General features: G+C 48.8%; 4 protein-coding genes across 6 annotated transcripts; 2 read left to right on the top strand and 2 right to left on the bottom strand.

The window, feature by feature from the left end:
- Positions 1-986: 986 nt before the first annotated feature.
- Positions 987-3,916, bottom strand: LOC108164910. The gene is made up of 4 exons (XM_017300890.2): positions 2,475-3,916; positions 1,851-1,902; positions 1,643-1,779; positions 987-1,575 (listed from the first exon to the last, which is right to left on the bottom strand). Exons 1-4 carry the CDS (start codon positions 2,895-2,897, stop codon positions 1,069-1,071), a joined length of 1,119 nt encoding a protein of 372 aa, XP_017156379.1. The 5' UTR covers positions 2,898-3,916; the 3' UTR covers positions 987-1,068.
- Positions 3,917-4,805: 889 nt separating this feature from the next.
- On the top strand, positions 4,806-7,513 carry LOC108155312 (mRNA-capping enzyme). Its single transcript, XM_017286033.2, has 6 exons — positions 4,806-5,248; positions 5,318-6,283; positions 6,352-6,490; positions 6,564-6,837; positions 6,910-7,106; positions 7,176-7,513. Exons 1-6 carry the CDS (start codon positions 5,045-5,047, stop codon positions 7,361-7,363), a joined length of 1,968 nt encoding a protein of 655 aa, XP_017141522.1. The 5' UTR covers positions 4,806-5,044; the 3' UTR covers positions 7,364-7,513.
- Positions 7,500-9,289, bottom strand: LOC108155329 (tRNA-dihydrouridine(20) synthase [NAD(P)+]-like). Its single transcript, XM_017286074.2, has 3 exons — positions 8,909-9,289; positions 7,891-8,853; positions 7,500-7,827 (listed from the first exon to the last, which is right to left on the bottom strand). The coding sequence occupies exons 1-3, from the start codon at positions 9,138-9,140 to the stop codon at positions 7,577-7,579; spliced, it is 1,446 nt and encodes a 481-aa protein (XP_017141563.1). The 5' UTR covers positions 9,141-9,289; the 3' UTR covers positions 7,500-7,576.
- An 83-nt stretch (positions 9,290-9,372) lies between these two features.
- On the top strand, positions 9,373-12,405 carry LOC108155335 (vacuolar protein sorting-associated protein 4B). 3 transcript variants are annotated; one of them, XM_017286098.2, is made up of 6 exons: positions 9,373-9,475; positions 9,708-9,809; positions 10,268-10,407; positions 10,472-11,330; positions 11,401-11,629; positions 11,703-12,405. In XM_017286098.2, exons 3-6 carry the CDS (start codon positions 10,272-10,274, stop codon positions 11,802-11,804), a joined length of 1,326 nt encoding a protein of 441 aa, XP_017141587.1. In that variant the 5' UTR covers positions 9,373-9,475; positions 9,708-9,809; positions 10,268-10,271; the 3' UTR covers positions 11,805-12,405. The 3 variants fall into 3 exon arrangements, with proteins under 3 accessions (XP_017141587.1, XP_017141595.1, XP_017141577.1); XM_017286106.2 differs by lacking the exon at positions 9,373-9,475 and having other exon boundaries at positions 9,627-9,809; positions 10,271-10,407; XM_017286088.2 differs by lacking the exon at positions 9,373-9,475 and having other exon boundaries at positions 9,627-9,809.
- Positions 12,406-12,572: the final 167 nt, after the last annotated feature.

Genomic DNA, 12,572 nt, shown 5'->3' with positions numbered 1-12,572 from the left:
AAGGGACTAACTTTTGCCGAAGAGACCACCTTGTATAATTGCATCATGCTATGATTCTTGGACTTCCCGACGGGCATGATGCAATTATACAAGGTGGTCTCGTTTGTTGTTGTCGGGACATAAGGGTTAAGAATATATCAAAAAATTCGTCCGTGAACAACCTTCATCACAAGCAAGCATGCACTGACGATAAGGGACAACACGAACGAACTTCGGCTCCCGACGAGACCACCTTGTATTATTGCATCATGCCGACGGGTTGTTTTGCTTTTCACTGTTTAATATTATATGAAATTACTCTTACGCACACTTCACCGAACAATTTATTTATTTATTTATTTTTTTTTTTTTTTTTGTCATTCTGCTTTTTTTGATCTTTGTTACTCTGTTGGAACACAAACGCAAACTGATTAAACTACATAAATGTAGACCCAAAGCTATGTTTATTTTTCAGCGCCTACCAAGTTATTCAAATAAAGGAAACCTGCAAGAAACAGATTATGTTGGCACCGATCACAAAAACAGCTTGGCGGTTGATTTGAAACAATACTATCGGAAAATAAGCAAGCCGCGAAAACAAAACAAAAATACACCAGGATGGCAACACAGGGGTTGGGGCGTGGGAGCGAAAAAGTGCGGGCCGCGCCACATGTAAGCCATTAAAATGCAATAACAATAGCCAATGACCGAAAACAATTGTTGGCCAGAATCCGGTCAAAATGTAAGCAATTCGTGTCAGAGGGCACGCACACAGTGCCGACTGCGCCAATGAATGCGGAAAATCATACACAATCAATGAAATTTAGCATCGGTTTTAGTGGGTGGGAAAATGGCCAAAGGCACAGCACTGATCAAAGAGCTAAAATGCTCACGTATTCAGCATTGATTTCGCATCGATTTCGGCCGCCGTGTGGCGATCGGAGATTGTTTCCTTCCCTTGATTGCCGCCTGCCCATCTATTTATAAAACCGAATTTCCTGTTTATATTTTTTATAATACATTTATTTACTCGATACAATAGCAAGGCCATCCCATTCCATCTCATCCCTTCCTCTACTCTACTCTATTCTATGGCGCTGAGCTCATGCGCACCACCTGGGGCATGGGCAGGTTGTCCATGCGCTGCAGCCTCTTGCGCTTCTCGCTGCTGGGACCAGTGGGAGCAGTGGGGCCGCCGCCCGTTGAGTCCATGCTGTCGCTTTGCGTCTCCACCAGCTTCACATGTGCGATGCTCTGGCCGAACAGCTTCTGCCTAATGCTGGGCCTCTTTGCCCCTCCGCTGCGATGCACCGTTGCCTCTGTGGTGGCACCAGTCGCACGGTGCGCGCGTCCTGGCCTCTCCCCCTCCCCGTGCCGCTGTCTGTGGCGGCGCTGTTTCTTGCGGTGCTCTCCATTTGGCAGCAGCTCGTTAACGTAGTGCAGACTGCTCGAGGCACTGCCGCTGCAGCTCTGCTGGTCCGCATTCATGGCGGTGACCGTGTGTCCGTGTCCGTGGCCGTGAGAGTGCTTCATTCGGGAATGCTTCTCCTCCAGTTCGCTCTTGTTCTTCATGGCCACCTCCTCGATATGCTTTTCCTATATAAACGAATTTTGTATAAAAAGTGAATAGATGCTTTTGGAAGGGAATAGATATGGATCCTACAAACATGGCACGTTTGTGCTTATCCCTTTTGGCCAGGACCACGACCCAAGCGAAATAGGACAGCATTATGCCGGCCGGCACCAAGACCCCAGCCAGGGCATCCTGTATCCAGGCATGATAAATGGCCAGAAAGATCACTGCAGAAAGGGAAACGAAACGGAAGCATGAGAGGATATGCAGTGGTGCAGTGCAGTCAGTGGTATCTTACCCAGAAAACAAACAATGACGGCCACCAGGCGTCCATTGGCTTTGCGCTCCTCCTGCAAAAAGCCAAACAGATAAAGAAAGGGATCAGAAATTGAGTCATGGCGATGCGACTGTCTCCCAAATGCCACCACCAGAGGAGAGGTGTGTGTCTGTGTGTGTTCGTCGTTTATCGCCCTCGTTCTGGGGTCCGGGGATCTACATATATAGCTGTATAGGTGTGCCCATAAAAACTTTGTTTATAAGACCCGCCGTTCCAAGCAGATCATGACCAGGCGCATACTCGTATAAACACAGACAGGCACAGGCATGCGGGGGGGAGGGGGGGGTACAGTGGAATCGAGCTATTTGGCACTGTAACTTTTGGTTTGTACGCTTTTCTAATGAAAAGTGGATAAAAGTTGAAATATTTTGGCGTGTAATTTTTCACAAATCATTAGAAACGATGGCGTCGTACAAAAATATTTGACTGCATTTCTGCCGTCGTGCCTGCCTGCCTGCATCGGCAATGGATAATGGATAATGGATCTCTACCAGATGATGACGTATCCATAAATCACTTAAATCGAGGTGTTTTTAAATGACTCACACACACGCGCACGGCAAGGGGGCTACCTGGGGCACTTACGCGGGATTTAAGATCCAGTATTTCCTTGAGATTCTCCTGAATAATTTCCTCATCGGACATGGAGGTGAGACTCTTTTTGGCCACCAAGGCGGTAAGACCATCTGGAGATTTGGGCACAGCGGCACCTCTACTGCAGCTGCTGCTGCTGGTGGTGCTGCTGCTTGTAATTGTTATTTTGGGCATGGCTGCGACTGCAGCAATCTTTGGGTCTGGGTCTGGCAGGCGTTTAACGGATGCTGGGGCTGCTGCGGGGGCAGCCATTTCGAACGATTTAATTACTGTGGCAATTGGCCGCGAACTAAAAACCATCCAAATGGTACGGAAAATGGAACTGGAGATCGGAGATCGTGATCGCGACCGGCCAGTGATCATTGAGCGAGTGAGAGCCGGTGCAGAGCGTTGGCTCATCCATCCAGACAGCATCGACCATCGACGATTGTGTTGTTGTTATTGTTGCCATCGTTTGTGCTTTGCTTCGGTTCGGCCATTCTCTGCGGCCGAGACGAGCAGCATTTGTTGTTAAGTATTTGGGAATCCAAAAACTGTTTATTTACATTGCAGTAAATATTTCTCACGATGCTGTGCATGTGTTTGTGAATGTGTGTGTTTGCCAAGTTCATTTTTGCAGACGAAAAACGCAGCTAGGCGCAATAGAATTTTTAATTAATTGTCCTGGGCCTGGCCCTGTTTGTATTCAGAGCCTCCTAGTTTTTCTCCCCTCCCCAGCCAGAGAACTTACTCACTTTACTGTTCCTCAAGCTGATGCATCTGGACGACCTTGCAAAGGGCGCCTCCTGGCTTGGCTTGGCCGCCTTTGTTGTCGGTTGGGGACGACGGCAGTGCTGTTCCTTTCGGAATCAGAAACTCAGTTTCGCAGTCTTTTGGACTGGCCGAAGGAGATCTCCTTCAGTGAGAAGTTCTCCTTCAGATCTCCGCGATCTTGCTGCCACCGAGCTCCAGGAAACTGAAGAGCGAGCGAGCAGGCTGCGGTAGCGCGTCATTATCAGCTGCGTAGCTGGCTCGGAGTAGGCTGTCCTGGCAGGGAAACACTCGTGGCCCCACTGACATGGATGGCATCAATCACCCGATCCTCTACAATGTTCACCTCGACAGTGGGAATCTTGGGCATTCCGGGGGTCATTGTCCGTCCGCCACACAGAGGGCTTGCCTTTAGGGATATATCTTTCGTCGTGTTTCATGACCTGACGGAAAATCTCGTCTAGCTCCTTGCTAGAGCTGAACAAGCATCGCCACATAGACATCAGCAGGCAGTCAGGATTTCCGCATCCGATTCTTGTTTTGTTTTGATTCTTCTTCTTTCTCTGAAAATACACACACGCCACAAACAATTATTATTATTGTATTTTAATATTCTACAGAAAATAATGACAATGGAATAATTTTAGCGCAGTTCAGGTGGCAGAAATCGTGGGTTTTTTAAACTTAGAGGAAAGATGCGATGGATTTACAAGAAGAAATTATAATTTACAATTAAATGTATAGCCTTTTACCTCGAGTCGTTGAACTGTTTAAATAGAGGGGGCTTTAGTGGGCTAAGTTTTTTGGTATATTTTTGAGGGTCAGGCCGTATATTTTATCGCTAGGTCCGAGGTCACACTGCCAGCTTAGCCACTATGTCTAGCTCATGATGCAATTATACAAGGTGGTCTCGACGGCAAAAGTTAGTATAATTGCATCATGGTCTAGCTCACACACCTTGCAATTTTTTTTACTTTTCATACTATATTCTAGTATTTTTGTTATGAACTCACCGTCCCGTCCAATGCACCAATGTAGAAACCGTGTAGAAATGCCATTTAGAGCCATGTCCCAGGTCACATCGAATACTAATTCGTGATCAGCATCAAATTTCTGATCGTTTCCCATTAAATTCTAAATTTTTTTTAAAAATTCGTTTTTAATAAAAAGAGCGGGAAAAAATGTTTGAAATGTACACATTTTCCCAGGTGTCGCTTCTGGTAATTACAAAAAATGTAGTTAATATGTAGCACATGTGTATTTATCTTGTAGTTACTATGTAAGTAAATTAAGTGCTTAAATGCTTAAACCTTATTTTATGAGCAAAGCAATAAAGATGAAAACTTAAATTTAACCAGTCTAGTAGGAAATGGATTTGATAATCGTATAAAACTATGAGTTTAGAGCTGAGGGTCTGGCCTAGCTAGTAATATGCAACCGAAGATCAAAAACGGAATATGATGCAACTTGACATAAAAAATTTCGTCAGTATATCTACGGTATATTTTGAAAATGAGACCATATTTTTCGGAATATTTCTGCGGTTCAGACCGCGTATCTTATCGATGAGTTCTCGGTCACACTGCGTCCAGCGCCACCCCGTCCCCCGTGTGTTTCTATGTGCTGCTGCTCTTGAAATTTGGTGAAAATGCAAGCAGAAGTTAAGACAGGCCAAACAAATCGCGATCTTTAAGGCGGATCTTCAACCAACGGCCGGCGAGGGCTTGCCCAAATTCCACTAAACCACACCGCCCCCCAACCCCACTCCGAGCGAAAAGCGTAAGGATTCGTTGTCGTCGTCGTCACACAATATGTCTCAATCGCATCGTGACCGAGGTGGCGGCTCCGGGCCACTGCCAAATCGTTGGCTATATTGCCCTCGGAAAAGCGACTCGATCATTGCCGAGCGTTTTCTGGCCTTTAAGACACCACTCAGTCAGGCATTCAAGGACAAAATGCCCATCGAGTGCACCTTTCGTCCTGAGATGCTCTTTGACTACTGCAAGACAGTGAAGGTACATATCCTATGACGCCACATTGGCTTACCCTAATATCAATCGTATCCCCCAATCGTATTTCCAAAGCACAAGCTAGGTCTCTGGGTGGACTTGACCAACACGAAACGATTCTATGATCGCTCGACGGTTGAGGAGCGCGGGGCGCAATATATTAAGCTGCAGTGTCGCGGCCATGGTGAGACTCCCTCGCACGAGCAGACGCGCAGCTTCATTGAAATTGTCGACAACTTCATCACGGAGCGTCCCTTCGATGTGATCGCCGTCCATTGCACGCATGGCTTCAATCGCACGGGCTTCCTGATTGTCTCCTATATGGTCGAGCGTCTCGATTGCTCCTTGGAGGCAGCCCTATCCGTCTTTGCCAACGCCCGGCCGCCGGGCATCTACAAGCAGGACTATATTGATGAGCTATACAAACGGTTTGAGCTTGGCGAGGATGCTCCCCAGGCGCCAGAACAGCCCAACTGGTGTCTGGAGTACGACGACAGCAATGGCGATGATGACATCTTGCCGAGCAGAAAGCGCCCCAACGATGACAGCAGCACCTCTTCGTCCACATCGCAACAGGCAGCAGCTGGGGATGGCAACGAAGACGACGCCGATGACGTGGATGGGGAGGAGGGCGAGGGCGGCGAGGGTGGCGAGGCCAATGGTTCGAAGAAGAAGCGACGACGGGAGATGGTCGTAAGGAATGCCACATTCATGGACGGAGTCCCCGGGGTACGACAAGTCTGCGATCAGCCGCGTTTGGGCGACCTCCAGTCGAGGGTGCAGAACTGGTGTCACTGGAACAAGAATGGCTTCCCCGGCTCCCAGCCGGTGTCCATGGACAGGCGTAATATCAAGCGACTGAGCGAGATACCCTATCGCGTTTCCTGGAAAGCCGATGGCACACGCTACATGATGCTCATCGATGGCCAAGACGAGGTGTACTTCTTTGACCGAAATCACTCATGTTTCCAGGTGGAGAATGTCACGTTTCTCGATGGCAAGAATCTAAACGATCATCTCGATGGCACCCTGGTGGATGGGGTAAGACTTTTGCGTATGCTTTGGCCCTGGCTCTGGCACTTAATTGATTTGGGATTCTTGGCTTGCAGGAAATGGTGCTGGACAGGATCGATGACGGTGTGATGCCGCGTTACCTCATCTATGACATTGTACGGCTCTCCAATCGAGATGTGCGCGAGGAGCCCTTCTTTCCCAATCGACTGGATTACATCAAAAACGATGTGATAGGTACACACACGATCCACGATCCACTGATTATTTCGTTTATTTATTATGATGTTTATGTCTGGGCACTGTACAGGTCCCCGCATCTCGGGCATGAAGCAGGGCATCATTGTCCAAAAACTACAGGCATTCAGTGTGCGGGCCAAGGATTTTTGGGACATTTGGATGTCTGCCCGCCTGCTGGGCGAGAAGTTCGCCCGTTCGTTGGCCCACGAGCCCGATGGTTTGATATTTCAGCCTTCGCATCAGCCCTACACGGCCGGCGTCTGTCCGAATGTCTTCAAATGGAAGCCCCACGAACTCAACTCTGTGGATTTTCGGCTCAAGATCATCACAGAACGCGGCGAAGGGTGAGTGCCGGGAGAGAAGTAATTCTTTGGTAGATCAACGCTTAACCACTCTTTACGCTGGTGGCCTTGTAGACTGCTGACCAAAAAGGTTGGCTTCCTTTATGTGGGCGGACATGACGCACCGTTCGGGCGTATGCAAAAGTTGACCAAGGATATCCGTGATGTGGATAACAAGATTGTGGAGTGCACCATGAATCAGTTTGGCAACTGGGAGTTTATGCGAGAGCGAACAGACAAGAAGCATCCAAATAGCTTCAATACAGCACGCGGTAAGCTATGATGTCTCTTGGAACTTGTTACATAATCTTAATCTTGTTGTCGCTTTTTTGGTTGGACAGCCGTTGTGGAGAGCATAAAGCAACCGGTTACAAAGGATTATCTGCTTAATTATATTGCCAATTGTGGATTTCGTGATGATCATACCATGATGCCGCCACCTCATAATGCCCACCATTCCCATGGTGCCATGCAGCATGCCCAACATCATCAGGGGGCACCACCACATGGTCAGCATCGGTCCGTTTGAACACCACACCACACTCTACACCTCACAAAACATCTCACCATCGACACCACACCCCCCCCCCCTCCCCCGACACTAGGAAATTAAAAAAAAAACAAGGGCATCCTCCCTTCCCCCAAGCTAAAGTCCCCAATAAAAATAATTTAAAGTGTGCATTTCTACTCAAATCAAAGGATAAAAGGACAAAATCATATATTTACATTCTTCGGTGTTTCGTCAGTTGATCAGACTGCCATTCTCGCGCAGAGGCTCTTCTTGAAGCTGCCCGATATGCAAAAGGGCCACCAGAGCCGCCCCCTGTTCGGCCTGCTTCTTGTTCTTCTCCCAAAAGGTGCTGCTGTAGCGTTGGTCATCGTAGCTGCAAATGGCACGGAACAGCTTATCGCATTGCTGCGTCTCATAGGCGGGCGGGGATTTGCCCATCTTTCCAGCGTACACATACAGTACGGTCTTGGGCAGATGATTGTCTACAGAAAAGGAGCATCAATTAGTACAGAGACCAATACAGAGACGCCTTAAAGCTGGCATACCACTGGCATAGGTGGACCTTAAAAATGGCATGCTACGACAGATGACGCCCTCATATTCATCCGTGATGGCAGTGGCCGCCTCTTCCAGTTTCTGTCGCTTGGCCTGTGCCTCTGGTGGCTCAACCTCTGCCCGTCCAGAATTTCCCAGTTTGCGCAGCTCTTTTTGCTTGCGGCGACAGTAGTCGCCCAGATGCCAGATCTCGCATATTTGCTGCAGCGTCTGGCATTGAAGGAAGCGCTTACCACGCGGCGTCTCCTGCAGCTCCTTGAGCATGTTCTGGACACAATATTTGGCATTGTGCGGGGCATTGTCGTAGTCCACACAAAGCCGCAGATACCTTTCGATCAGCTCGTCCATGGGCAGGAGACCGTCGCGCCGAAATATACTGACATTGATTTGAGCGGCTCGGGCCACCATTACGCTATCGGCGCCACATTCCAGCTGAAATTTCAGAATATCCTCGTACTTTTGCACGTTTCGGGAGCCTCCGTTGGCGATGATGGGTATGGAGACGGCCTTGGCCACGGCACGCAGCACATCAGGATGGGGAGGATGCTGTGGACGCTCATCGCGGGTTCTAGCATGGATACCGATGGCCGCAATTCCTGTGTCGGCCAGCTTCTGCACCAGACTAATGGTGTCATCCAGATCGGGAAGAATTCGGATTTTGCAGGTCACGGGAATGTCCAGATTGGAGCACAGAGTACGCAGAATGAGAGCAGCCTTGTCGGGGTCCGCCAGCAGGGCTGCGCCCATGCCACCCTTGATGGAGAACTCCTTGGGGCAGCCCATATTGATGTCCAGGCCGGAAATGTCCTGCTGCAGCAGCTTACCCACGGCCAGAGCACGTGTCGCATCGCTGGTGCCCATTTGCAGGACCAGACGCGATGTCTCCAAGGCACAAGTGCGAAACACCACCGTCCCATCCGAGGGATCCACAAAGTCCACAGTCCCCAGGGCGGCTATAACGGTAAGGAAGTTTTTGGAAGTTTTAAAGTAGAATTGTGGTCCACTCACGGTTATGCCGCCTAATGCTTTTGATTAGCTTCAGATCGATCAGCTCCTCGGTGTAAACGATGTCAGCGCCCATTTCCAGGGCCAGCAGACGCATGGGCAGGGTGCCCACCCGCACCATAGGTGCCAGTATGAGCTTGTTGCGGTAATCCAGCTTCTGTCGCGGCTTTGGAATCGTCATGATTTGGAATTTCTTTAAAAACGAAAACCACCTAGGCCTCGACAAAAATTGCATGTGTGCGAGGAGAGGGAGAGAATATGCAGCTGTTGCACGCTTTCAACTAACACCTGTGTTGCCAATTTAGCTGTTTCATAGATAGTGTTATCGGAACGTTGGCAAGAAATACATTTTTACGCATAACAGCACAAATGTGCTCGTAACAGCACAGACTGTGCTTGAAGCATGTAAGTGTGTGTAAATGTAAGTGCAAGAATTTAGTTTTCAATTTTATTTTGCTTGTTAGAATCCATGGGAAAATGAAAGCTATCGATTACAAAAATTTGTGAAAACGGCAGCACCTAAAAACGTAAAATACGTAACTTTATTGGCTGAAAACGTAATCTGCAAGAGTAAGTGCAAACCGGGCCTGCCTGTATATGGCGAAATAGTCAAAAACAATAGATGTTTTATGAATAAAGAAAAGAGTTGGCTATTTTTCAAGCTAATTTTTTCATGTTTCCAAAAAAAAAAAACAGCTATTTTTTCCGATTAATCGATAGGTCCACCGACGACGAAGACGTCGTCATTCGCGTTGGAGTTTCGGAATTGTTAGCTAAATTTATACATCTTTTCCAATCCCAGCCACATCCAAGAGCCACCCAGCGTACGACCCTGCATCCTGTGCCCAGCAAGAGTTTAGATTTCGGGATTCGGAGCCAGACAGCTCGGACAGACAGCGTAAATGTGAGTAATGCGCAACCAACGAAACAACACAAATATCTCCCCGCACTCTGCCGCTCTTGGCTACCTGCCTTCGTCATGCAATTTGTTTTTGTCCAAAGCGCTGCATTAGTCATGCACAGAAGGTCGATTTTATTCGGGGATGCGCCACAGAAGGAGCACCCCTTGACTCTGTGGCCCTCTGGCAGCGGCCTCGGCCTGAGCATCGCTAGGGGATTGAATGGGTGAAAAAAATCTCGGACAAGCTACCATCAGACAGAAATGGGGACACAGCCACAGGCACTGGAAAATCCCATGAAACAGCAGTATGGACACCTACTCTCCAGTTATGCTGGTGCTTTTCTTCAGCAAAATCAATAAGACAAGCAGCTCCCGCCCCCTTTGTATTAATCACAGCCCTATGACGTCACTGCCGGAAGAGTAAAATATAACTCATTTATTGGTTAATATTACAATTGCAGCAGCATGGCGTCCGGCTCTACATTACAGAAGGCCATCGATCTAGTGACCAAGGCCACCGAGGAGGATCGCAACAAGAACTATGCCGAGGCACTGCGCCTCTATGAGCATGGCGTGGAGTACTTTCTACATACGATTAAGTGTGAGTAGTCCGCTAGGATCCAGCTAGGTGCTCATCCTCACATTCTTACATTCCCCCCTTCCAGACGAGGCGCAGGGCGAGAAGGCCAAGGACTCGATCAGAGTCAAGTGTCTACAGTATTTGGATCGGGCCGAGAAGCTCAAGGAGTACCTGAAGAAGGGCAAGAAGAAGCCGATCAAGGAGGGCGACGAGTCCAGCTCCAAGGACGACAAGGACAAGAAGAGCGACAGCGATGACGAGGAGGATGACCCGGAGAAAAAGAAGCTACAGGCCAAGCTGGAGGGGGCGATTGTCATCGAGAAGCCTCACGTGCAGTGGTCAGATGTGGCCGGCCTGGATGCTGCCAAGGAGGCCCTAAAAGAGGCCGTCATCTTGCCCATTAAATTCCCACAGCTATTCACCGGCAAGCGCATACCCTGGAAGGGCATCCTCCTGTTCGGCCCACCCGGTACGGGCAAGTCCTACCTGGCCAAGGCAGTCGCCACCGAGGCCAACCGGTCCACATTCTTCTCAGTGTCCAGCTCCGATCTGATGTCCAAATGGCTGGGCGAGTCCGAGAAGCTGGTCAAGAATCTCTTCGAACTGGCCCGCCAGCACAAGCCATCGATCATATTCATCGACGAGATCGATTCCATGTGCTCAGCCCGTTCCGACAACGAGAACGACAGTGTGCGTCGCATCAAGACCGAATTCCTGGTGCAGATGCAGGGCGTCGGCAACGACACTGACGGCATCCTGGTCCTGGGCGCCACCAATATACCCTGGGTCCTCGACTCTGCCATCCGGCGACGATTCGAGAAGCGCATCTATATTCCGCTGCCGGAGGCGCATGCTCGCCTTGTCATGTTCAAGATACACTTGGGCAACACCACACACGTCCTCACTGAGCAGGATCTAAAGGAACTGGCTGGCAAAACCGAGGGGTGGGTGGATCCCTTCTGGGGCACTCCGAGAATCATCTAACCAGGCTCTGTACCTTCCCGTATATTTCAGATACTCTGGCGCGGATATATCGATTGTTGTGCGCGATGCACTGATGGAGCCTGTGCGAAAGGTCCAAATGGCCACGCACTTCAAAAAGGTGACGGGACCCAGTCCCACGAATAAGGACGAGACTGTCGATGACCTGCTTATCCCATGCTCTCCAGGCGATGCGGGTGCCGTCGAGATGAACTGGATGGATGTGCCCAGCGACAAGCTCTTCGAACCGGCCGTGACCATGGTAAGCACCGATCAATATCCTTTCCCCACAATTTCTCACATCGTTCTTTTTGCCCAAAACTTTGTGTGTGCAGCGCGACATGCTAAAATCGTTGTCCCGCACGAAACCCACAGTCAACGATGATGACCTGAAGAAGCTCCGCAAATTCACAGAGGACTTTGGCCAGGAGGGCTAGGCCACCAGCCCAGACCCCGCCAGCACTCCAGCACCACCAGCTAATTCTAATTGTTGCCTATTGCATAAATTCAAACACATTTTCTTCTGGCTCTCCATTACCTACCTTATTTTTACATACATTTATATACGATATATACCATACGCGAAGGATATATGTACGGTTAGGCTAAAATTCAAATTTCAATGCGATTGCAAGAGAAAGAAAGAGAAGGAAGGAGAAAGAAAGAGAAAGAAAGAGAAAGAAACGCAGACTAGCAGAGTAAAAGTAAGAAGAAAGAGATGGCTATCACCAGAAGCAGCCTGATGTTGTTGTAATCACAGTCAATGTATTTTTGTACTCGTAGTGTTAAGCAATAGAAGAGATCCGATCCCCCATGTACACGAAGATAGTACTTGTGTCTGAGCCACCAGACAGTGTGTGTGTTCGTTCTATCGCAATGATGCCCGTATATGCTAGTAGGATCCATGGAGAGCTGTGTACGGATGTATGTATAGCCGCACCAGATCGGATCAGCAGCCAACCAATTCAAGCAACCAAGCAAACACCTAATTCAAAATGTAACGTATAAAAAATAAACTAAAACTGTATACTGTACCAATGGCACAGATTTAGGAATGCAATTCGGCGAATATCCTGCTGTTAAACTAGTGCCTTCGTATATACACTTCGAGTACCGAATGGTATGGAGAATGAATGGTATGAATGGCCTGGAGAGACGTTGAGCAGGAGAGTGAAGGAGAGTAAAGCAGTAAAGGCTCTTCGAGT

Source organism: Drosophila miranda, chromosome XL (assembly GCF_003369915.1).
Source record: "Drosophila miranda strain MSH22 chromosome XL, D.miranda_PacBio2.1, whole genome shotgun sequence".
NCBI classification, from domain to species: Eukaryota; Metazoa; Arthropoda; class Insecta; order Diptera; family Drosophilidae; genus Drosophila; species Drosophila miranda.
This window is presented reverse-complemented; position numbering and strand designations above follow the sequence as displayed.

Excerpts from the sequence above, each read along its gene's own strand:
- LOC108155312 (XM_017286033.2), top strand. The coding sequence starts at position 5,045 with ATGTCTCAATCGCATCGTGACCGAGGTGGCGGCTCCGGGCCACTGCCA. Across the intron at positions 6,284-6,351 it reads ATGGCACCCTGGTGGATGGG|GAAATGGTGCTGGACAGGAT; the intron begins GTAAGACTTTTG and ends CTTGGCTTGCAG. Across the intron at positions 6,491-6,563 it reads CATCAAAAACGATGTGATAG|GTCCCCGCATCTCGGGCATG; the intron begins GTACACACACGA and ends GGCACTGTACAG.
- LOC108155335 (XM_017286098.2), top strand. The coding sequence starts at position 10,272 with ATGGCGTCCGGCTCTACATTACAGAAGGCCATCGATCTAGTGACCAAG. Across the intron at positions 10,408-10,471 it reads CTTTCTACATACGATTAAGT|ACGAGGCGCAGGGCGAGAAG; the intron begins GTGAGTAGTCCG and ends CCCCCCTTCCAG. Across the intron at positions 11,630-11,702 it reads TCGAACCGGCCGTGACCATG|CGCGACATGCTAAAATCGTT; the intron begins GTAAGCACCGAT and ends TTGTGTGTGCAG.
- LOC108164910 (XM_017300890.2), bottom strand. The coding sequence starts at position 2,897 with ATGCTGTCTGGATGGATGAGCCAACGCTCTGCACCGGCTCTCACTCGC. Across the intron at positions 1,903-2,474 it reads TACTGGATCTTAAATCCCGC|GAGGAGCGCAAAGCCAATGG; the intron begins GTAAGTGCCCCA and ends GGCTTTTTGCAG. Across the intron at positions 1,780-1,850 it reads CGTCATTGTTTGTTTTCTGG|TGATCTTTCTGGCCATTTAT; the intron begins GTAAGATACCAC and ends CCCTTTCTGCAG.
- LOC108155329 (XM_017286074.2), bottom strand. The coding sequence starts at position 9,140 with ATGCAATTTTTGTCGAGGCCTAGGTGGTTTTCGTTTTTAAAGAAATTC. Across the intron at positions 8,854-8,908 it reads AAGCATTAGGCGGCATAACC|CCGCCCTGGGGACTGTGGAC; the intron begins GTGAGTGGACCA and ends TTACCGTTATAG. Across the intron at positions 7,828-7,890 it reads AAGGTCCACCTATGCCAGTG|ACAATCATCTGCCCAAGACC; the intron begins GTATGCCAGCTT and ends CCTTTTCTGTAG.